General features: G+C 38.0%; 1 protein-coding gene across 1 annotated transcript in view; it reads left to right on the forward strand.

Annotated features, from left to right (window-relative positions):
• LOC103130103 (NACHT, LRR and PYD domains-containing protein 12-like) overlaps positions 1-9,535 on the forward strand; it is a 43,035-nt gene that overhangs the window by 3,071 nt on the left and 30,429 nt on the right. Inside the window, exons 4-6 of the mRNA XM_016665651.1 lie at positions 1-118; positions 6,693-6,872; positions 9,246-9,419. Of these exons, the coding sequence (XP_016521137.1) occupies positions 1-118; positions 6,693-6,872; positions 9,246-9,419 (472 nt within the window). The remainder of the gene's footprint in view (positions 119-6,692; positions 6,873-9,245; positions 9,420-9,535) is intronic.

Genomic DNA, 9,535 nt, shown 5'->3' on the forward strand with positions numbered 1-9,535 from the left:
TGGCCTTCATGCTGCAGATGTCAGAGGTTCTGGATGAGTTGGACCTGGAGAAGTACAACACATCATCAGATGGACGACAGAGACTGGTTCCAGCTGTGAGGAACTGCAGAAAGGCTCGGTGAGTCCAGATGTTTTCATTGTGTGAATGCTGATTCAGCACTATTGTCCTCCTGTTTCTTCTTCTTTCTCCAAGTTGATTCTGGATGTTTTTGGCCTTAACTACTTCCTTCATCCTCTGGACTATTTCTTTTATAAACTTTATTTTTTGTTACTTTTGCAGTTTTAGAAATATAAATAAACTAAACATTCAGCCTCACACTTAAAATTGTCTTTGTCCAGCTCCATCTTGTTGAATGATAATAAAGAGTAAAACCCAATGTGAGTAAATTCACAATAAAAAAGATAATTAAATTGATCATACATTTGGTGCCAGGATCATGTGGACGTTTCATTCATCCATTTTCTGTACACCCTACTCCCTTAGTGGGGTCGAGAGGGTCGCTGGCGCCTCTCTAGCTAACGATCCGGGAGAGAGGCGTGGTCACCCTGGAGAGGTCGCCAGTCTGTCGCAGGGCAACACAGAGACAGACAGGACACACAACCATGCACACACACACTCAGTGACGCAAAAAGTGGGTATTCAGGGCATGCAACGCATAGGGGCGCAGCACCAGAGGGGGCGCCAAAACCCCGTCTGGAGAGGGCGGCGCGCCGATTATGTTTTCCCATACACTTCAGCGCGCCTTACGCTCCTTCACCTCACGCACATGGTGAGGTAAATCTAGCGCGAGTTTCACCCTTTCACCCCTCGCCTCGGGGTATCGGGGGAGGGGGGTTGACGAGTGTATTTTGTGTTTTTTGTACGCAGACGTACGTTCCTTCCTTTGGGGGGGGTGGATTTATGTTTTCGCATCCACCAGAATAATGTGCAGTTGCGCCAATGCACACACTCACACCTAGAGAGAATTTAGAGAAACCAATTAACCTGACAGAACCCAGAACCTTCTACTCAGTAAAATCACAGGTTAAATTTAAGTCCAAAGTATATTGATTTCCTTTATCACCTCTGACCAGTAGGGGTCAATCTCAGTACATTCCAAAAGACATGAAAATGTCCTGCAGACATTTTCCCACAGTTCCTATCGTTTACTCTTAATGTTAGAGGCAACAAAAAAACTCTCCAAGTTTTTCTAAGAAAATTTCTTACACAGGCCTGAACTTGAGCTGTGAATCTGAGAAATGAAAATATTTAACCAAACATCATCAGTTATTGTTATTTTGGATTATTTTGTTTAACTTTAATGTATGTTATGATATTTTTCTCCCCATTTGTAGACATGCATATAGTCTGGATATTATTTATTTGGAAATTTTTCTGTTACATGACTAAAAGGATTTTAATTAGACCTGTCTCCTCCTTCAAATACTTTAGATTTTTATTACAATGGTGTCTCAGCTGGAGCCTAAAAAAGTCATTTATTTCCAAATGATAGTTTTCTTGATGTTAGTAAACATCAAGAAAACTGACTGTGGATGTTTAGATAAGAACACTACACAGCTGTGCTATCAACCCGCATCTTTTTAAATTATCACCCAATACTCCACCATCCTTACAAGCAAAAGCTCTTGGAGAAATACAGACGTGAGTGAAAAGATGCACATCCCAGGCTGAACAATGTCAGTGAGGATGGATAATGTGTCTATCGATGGACAAAAAAAATGTCCGTTGTGGCGCACTGTGCTGGTGTATGATAGACAGAATGGATCAGGAGAAGAATACAGGAGACCCGTCAGAACTAAAGAACCAGACATTAGCGTCTCTTCATCCCTCAATCATCTCCAGAGGCTGATAGGGTACAGAACATTTTTATTATTGATTCAGTTTCTTCTTCAGCTTTTAGTAGACTATTGTGGTTAGATTATTTGCTTAGGATGTTGAGTTTGGATGATATTTTATTTAATAGCATTAGCCAATGTGATGGCTGCAGTTACAGCCACACAAATGTGGTGATATTCACTCTCACCACACGCAATAGGTTTATCTCACTTATATTTGGATTTCTTTAAGTTTAGGATTTAATTTACAGAATAACTGGTTTTGTTTAGAAAGCAACACATCACATTGTATTCTAGAATAAGTGCACACATTTCAGTTTACATTGTTGTGTTTTGCTTGATTTAATCTTTGTTTTGTTTCTGAGTTTCTTAAGTGCTGACTGCCCCAATCCTTAGGAGAGCAGAGAGGTGGAGAAGGGGTGGAGCAAGCCAGTTGAGACTGCAAATTGGTTCACACCACTACGCATCATCCAGAGGGGGGGAATGGGATTTTGTTACGTTAGTTTCAGTTAGGTTTCTGTGTATTTTCCCCTTTTGTGTTTTGTATGTGGCCTGATCAGCCAGTATTTAAGTCCCCTTTTGGCTCTGTTTGAGAGGTCTGTTTTTTTGAGTTAGTCTGAGTTGATGTCTGTTACTTTGACCTCTTTTATGGGCCCAAATTTGTCATTTTTTCTATTATTTACCCAAGTTTTGTTTGGGTTAAATAAAAAAATAACTATTTTGACTTTAAACCGGTGCCTGGCTGTTCCTTAACTGCTCGGTCCATCACAGCCAAAATAATATAAATGCCCATTTAAAGAAAAAATCATGCTAATAGATAAATAGTACATAGATGGATATTTCCTACAGTTAAAACGCTTGTTGTTTCTGTATGGTTTATTCAGGAATGTTGATATATTTTAAGAATTCAGGCTTCAGTGGTCATTTAATGTATTATTTTGCTATTTTATTAATGTGGTTTACCAGTTTGGATAATCTCACTTTCTATCAATGAAAAATAAAACTTGCCAAGCAAAAGTACACCAGACACAGACCTGCAGGCCAGGGCCGGTCCTAGACAGGGACTTACGGAGGTACTGAGGAAATTATACTAAATGTGTTTTGCTAACATTTAGTGGTAGATTTTTTTAACCTTCACAATTTTACTTTAACAATGAATTAATAATTATAGTACTGCACTGTTAGCTGCTGTATTGATATAGGATCATATTTTCCATTTGCTAGATCAGGATCTGCAACCTGAATCTCTGGAGAGACAAGTAGCTCTTTGCCTCACTTAATATATCAAATGATGAATTATTGATGGTAAGTTTGGTGTAGACCCAGCCTCCAAAGAAAACAGTAAAGACTATTATGAATATATATTTTTAACCAGCTACAAAGGGCCAGACTTGTATAATCAGCAGCTTTAATCAGATGGCAATTTGTAATGGAAAATATCATGCTTAGTGGTTTTTTCCAATGGGCAATTTTAAGTGGCAATGCAGTACTTAATTAATTTTGAATTATTTTTGTGATATTTATGAATGGAAATTGTATACAGTATTGGCTTTATTTATTTGAAGATTCCTTTGTAGTTGTTCAGTACAAAATGTTGTATGTGTGCAAATATTTGGATAAATAATGGGTTAGTCTGAGCCCGGTAATAAGTCTTGTTAGTTACTCTTTTTGCTCTGTTTTGAAGTTTGATTAGTGACTGTTGTGTTGTTTTGTAATTAATTTCACAAACCTCTGGAGTCACTTAAATAAGGTAAAACTAAAGAACAGTACAGAATATTAGGCTGTTTCTTTGTGAACAGAAAGGTGTTTGGTACTGAAACTATGATAGTGTTGTGATCTGTGTTTTTCTGTGTAGTTATTTTGAGATTTTCTGTGTTAAGTCCTGTTTCCTTGTGAGTCTCTGTCCTGTCCTCCCTGTTGATTGATTCCAGCTGTGTCTAGTTTACTGATTACCCTCCCTGTGTATTTAAGTCCTACTGTTGTCTTTGTCTCTTGTCGGATCCTTGTCGTGTGTACGTCTTGTGTGCATCTCTGTCATCCCCGTTGCTTCCTGTGCGGCCCGTTTGAATTCTGTTCCGTCTGGATTATTTCATTATTAAATCATCTTCATCCTGGGTCCTCCCTGCGTTCTCCCTCACTAATTCTACAAATCATGACAGATGGACCCACTTCATGAACTGTGAACCGAAATAGTAAAACCCTGACTCATAATTTCTACTTTTCCATAGATGAACAAACATTCTTGTTTAAAGCAAAAAGGCCTACTAAAAATCAGGGTGATGCAATTTCTACATACGATTTTCAAATAAAGTTCAGGTTGATGACAAATGGAGAACTAGTCATTAACCTGAACTTCTACCTTGATAATAAATTGGTTTTAGGTTTATTAATCTTATTAATTTCATAAAATGTTCTTCAAATGAAATGGATAGTTTTGAGTACATTTTATTTTAATATCCGGGGCAGCAGGCCCCACTAGGACTGGCACTCCACAGCTGCTTGTCTCTCATTAATGTTAGCAGATGTTGGCAGGCATGATGTCGTCTGATTTGGTTTCACATATTTACAGCTCTGGAAAAAATAATCAGTTCTATGATTTTACTCTTTATAGGTACATGTTGAAGTAAAATGAACATTGTTTAACTACTGACATGTCTCTGAAATTCCAAGGAAAAATTTAGTATTTATTTTCAGAAAATGAGAAATGGTCAAATTAACAAAAAAGATGCAGTGCTTTCAGACCCCAAATAAATCTGAAAGTACTTGTTTCTAAATGAATATAAACAAGTAAACTAAGGTTTTAACTCAGGAAGAGTTCAGAAATCAATATTTGGTGGAATAACCAGAAGATTTTCAATGGGGTTCAGTGCAGTGGTCTCTTCATTTTTTCCAGAGCTGTATGTAGTTAACAGTTTTAGTTGGACAAAACTATTTAATTTTATGTGTGAATGTATGTAAATAAGCAATGAGATTTAGAAAAATGCACCAGCAAATATCTTCTTTTGGGTCTTAGCCCTGCTGGGGGCTAAGCCCCTCTAAAGGTCAGATCCTAGAATCGCCCCTATTGGGCATCCCTATTAATCTTAATTATTTTTATTTCTAAATATGTGGGTGTTTGCAACAGCTATTTCAGTTTGATATATCTAATAACTGATGGACACAGTAATATTTCAATATTGAATTGAGGTTTATTGTACTAACAGAAAATGTGAAAAATGCATTAAAACAAAATTTGACAGGTGCAAAAATTTGGGTGTCCTCATAATTTTATTGATTTGAATACTCCTAACTACTTTTCACTGACTTACTGAAACACAAAATTAGTTTGGTAACCTCATTAAGCATTGAACTTCATAGCCAGGTGTAGCCAATCATGAGAAAAGGAATTTAATGTGGCCAAATGCAAGTTGTTCTCCTATCTGAATCCTCTGAAGAGTGGCAACATGGGCACCTAAAAACATCTCTCAAATGATGTGAAAACAAAGATTGTTCATAGTTGTTTAGGGGAAGGTTACAAAAAGTTGTCTCTGAGATTTAACCTGTCAGTTTTCACTGTGAGGAGCACAGTAAGGAAACGGTTCTTGTTGAGCCTAGAAGTGGCAGGCCAAGAAAAATATTAGAGGCAGAGAAGAAGAATGGTGAGAACTGTCAAGGACAAACCACACACCACCTCCAAAGACCTGCAGCATCATCTTGCTGCAGACGGTGTCTCTGTGCATCGTTCAACAATTCAGCGCACTTTGCTCAAGGAGAAGCTGTATGGGAGAGTGATGCAAAAGAAGCCTTTTCTGCAAGAACGCCGCAAACGGAGTCGCTTGAGGTCTGCAAAAGCACATTTGGACAAACCGGCTTCATTTTGGTATAAGGTCCTGTGGACTGATGAAACAAAGATTGAATTATTTGGTCATAAAAAAGGCGTTATGCGGCAAAAAAAAACAACAAAAAAACAACACAGCATTCCAAGAAAAACACTTGCTACCCACTGTAAAATTTGGTGGAGGTTCCATCATGCTTTGATGGCCAATGTGTGACCAGTGCCGACACTGGGAATCTTGTTAAAGTTGAGGGTCGCATGGATTCCACTCAATATCAGCAAGTTCTTGAGAATAATGCTCAAGATTCAGTTACAAAGTTGAAGTTACGCCAGGGATGGATATTTTAGCAAGACATTGATCCAAAACATGGCTCCAAATCTACTCAGGCATTCATGCAGAGGAACAATTAAAATTTTCTGGAATGGCCATCCCAGTCCCCATACATGAATATTGAACATCTGTGGGATGATTTGCAGCGGGCTGTCCATGCTCGGCGACCATCAAACTTAACTGAACTGGAATTGTTTTGTAAAGAGGAATGGTCAAAAATACCTTCATCCAGAATCCAGGAACTCATTATAAGCTACAGGAAGCGACTAGAGGCTGTTATTTTTGCAAAAGGGAGGATCTACTAAATATTAATGTCACTTTTCTGTTAAGGTGCCCATGTTTTTGCACCTGATCATGATTAAATCAATTCTTAAGCAGCTGCTCTGTCGGGTCGCCATCCTCATCTGACATCTGATTCCTTAAGTTTGGATATTACTTTATTAATCTCCTCCTCAGTCATTAGTTAGTCGCTTATTTTGACTGACTGCAGCTGAAGGTCTGAGGACATGAAGCCTGGACCAGAACCAGAACCAGAACCAGAACCTGGACTTTAATCAGGAACTGCACAGACTCTCTGTTGGGTCAAACTCAGTAAATTAAAGATCAGATGTTGATCAGATGTTCAGATGACATCACTGTTATCATATTTTAGTCTGTTTATGATTCAGATTGATTTCATTAGAATTGAATTTATTTCTTCTCTCATCACAGACTTGGCGGCTGTAGGCTTGGAAAGGCTGAATGTGAAGTTGTGGCCTCAGCTCTGAAGTCCAACCCAGATCTGACTGAACTGGAAATTAGTGAGATCTGCATAGAGGGAGGTGGAGAATCTGAGATGAAGAATCTGATTGAGATCCTGGAGAGTTCAGTCAGTAAAATGAAGAAACTGAGGTTTGTTTTCTCTATTTATCCAATAAAATCATTCATTGATATTTTAATAATTAGTTTAATAAATTTATTCTAATTATTTTCTTTTAAAAAAAAGCCTGTTTAAATGACAAAATAAAATCTCTGTCATTTTACCTTATTAATGAATAATTATCTTATTTCAGACTGAAATTATTGAAGTTTGTTTTTCTTTTTTTCACTTTAAAATGTTTCTGACTGATGAACAAAATGAGTAAAATAATTCAAATGAAGTTAATTAATGATGGAGATGTTTCAGTTTGGTTGGTAAAGATTCAGATTGTTTTATTTCTGATTCTCATCTTTACATCCAGAATGAAATGTTTTCCTCCAGTCGAGCCACAAACACTGACCAGTTCAAATCATCATTAATGAAACATCTAAAAAATGACAGATTGTAGAAAAGCAAATCTAGATGAACTGAATGACAGTGAGGTTTGCAGCAGCAGCAGCAGGTTCCTCACTTTGTCCTGAAGCTGTGGTTCTGTTGGGCCGGGTCAGAGAGGAACCGTCCTCTTCCAGAAAAAGTGGGCCCTCTCCTGTTGAATAAGGTGTATGTAGTATAATATAGAGGTGGTCCCCCTGTAAATTATATAGTAGGCTTGCCCAGTCACTGTTTCATTCACTCATGGTTTTTCCGATTTCTTCTCCAAGTGTTTTCTGGGTAAAAGAGACTAATGAATACGTTCCATCCCGTTTACCCTCCCAACCCCCCGCCCGCGCTGACGTTCCTGCCAAAGGTACATCCTGTAAACATATAGGAGCCCGGTCATTAGCCCCGCCCCCCGACCCGACGATGACTTGTTCCGCTACTGACTCAAACCCCTCCACCACGATAAGGTGGCAGCCCAAGGAGAGGATATCGGTTTTAGTCCTCCATAAAAAAAAGAGTTTTGGAGTCAGAAATGCACTGTGCTGTATATATGTGTCAGAGAGAAAGACTGACTCTCTGAGACACTAAGCCTCGCTTTTTGCTCGTTTTTCACAATTTATGTTGCAATTTTAACTCAGAATCCCACTAAAAGTAATGGCTCCCTTCTCGGGATCAAGCTGAATGTTTTGATATCAGTTTTGTGTGGGGGCATGCAGTGGTTCGGGCCACATTAATGGTGACGGAGGAAAAATAAATAAAGCTATGAATAAATAGAGACCATTTATTGGGTGTAGAACAGTAGGCTCCTGCCATGCATTGCATAGACAGGCTGCAATTACAGCAGAATGTGATTATTACAAGAAGATTTATTGATCATTTGTATGCAAACTTGCACATAAAACTACATTCTGAGCAGATGAGCAGTTCATGGAACAGATTAAAATTTAACAAGAGTAAAATGAAGATCTCTGTTAGGACTTTAGGACTTTAACCATCACAGCAGTTTTAGGGCCAGTATTAATGGCCCTAAAACTGCTAATGATCAGTATTAGGGCCACTGCATAAAGACAAAGTATATTTAAAAGTAGATTTTGAAAGTATATTTCTGCCAAAATACTGAGACATTCTGAGATAAAAAGTTGTAGATAAAACACAAACAATTGAAGTTGAAATGTTGAACATTTTTTACTTAAAACTCAGAAATGTTTGAGATTAATCTCAAAACTAGTTTTTCTAGAAATATTTTGACTTTGAATTTATAATTTTTCTTTTTCCAGAAGATTTATGGGGTTTTGGCAGAAATGTACTACTTTTTATCTATAGTGATCCTAATATACAGGTACTTATAAAGAATTACCATAATGTCATAAAGTTAATTATTTTCCATAATGTAGTGATAAAAATTAAACTGTCATATATTTTAGATTAATTGCACACCAACTGAAATATATCGGGTCAATTAGCGTTCTAATACTGATGATTTTGGCATACCCCAAAATTCCTGTCTCAAAAAATTACCACATTTCAGCCGACCAATGAAAGAAAAGTGTTTTTAATACCAAAAAAGTCAACCTTCAAATAATTGTTCGGTTATGCACTCATTACTTGGTTAGGAATCCTTTTGCAGCCTTCAATGCGGCGTGGCATGTAGGCAATCGGCCTGTGGCTCTGCTGAGGTGCTATGGAGGCCCAGGATGCTTCGATAGCGGCCTTAAGCTCATCCAGACTGTTGGGTCTCTCAACTTTCTCTTTACAATATCCCACAGATAATCTATGGGGTTCAGGTCAGGAGAGTTGGCAGACCAATTGAGCACAGTAATGGCTATCAGGAAATTTTGGAGCACTTCATGCTTCCATCTGCTGAAAAGCTTTATGGAGATGATTTCATTTTTCAGCACAACCTGGCACCTGCTCACAGTGCCAAAAACCACTGGTAAATGGTTTACTGACCATGGTATTACTGCTTATATTTATTCTTTATTCAGATTGAGGGACTGCAGTTTGTCAGAGACCAGCTGGACGTCTCTGTTCTCAGCTCTGAAGTCCAACCCAACCCATCTGACAGAACTGAGCCTGAGCAAAACCATGCTGGGAGATTCTGGAGTGAAGGAGCTCTGTGGGTTTCTACAGACTGAAGGCTGCAGACTGGAAACATTGGGGTATGCAATTATATAATTATTGGTATTTCAGTGAATAGTATATATAATTGATCATTAATCAAAGATCATATCTTCTGTTCTAATAAATATTTTCTGAGTTTGTTCCTGGACTTGGA

This window comes from Poecilia formosa, unplaced genomic scaffold (assembly GCF_000485575.1).
Source record: "Poecilia formosa unplaced genomic scaffold, Poecilia_formosa-5.1.2 Scaffold606, whole genome shotgun sequence".
In the NCBI taxonomy this organism is placed as follows: Eukaryota; Metazoa; Chordata; class Actinopteri; order Cyprinodontiformes; family Poeciliidae; genus Poecilia; species Poecilia formosa.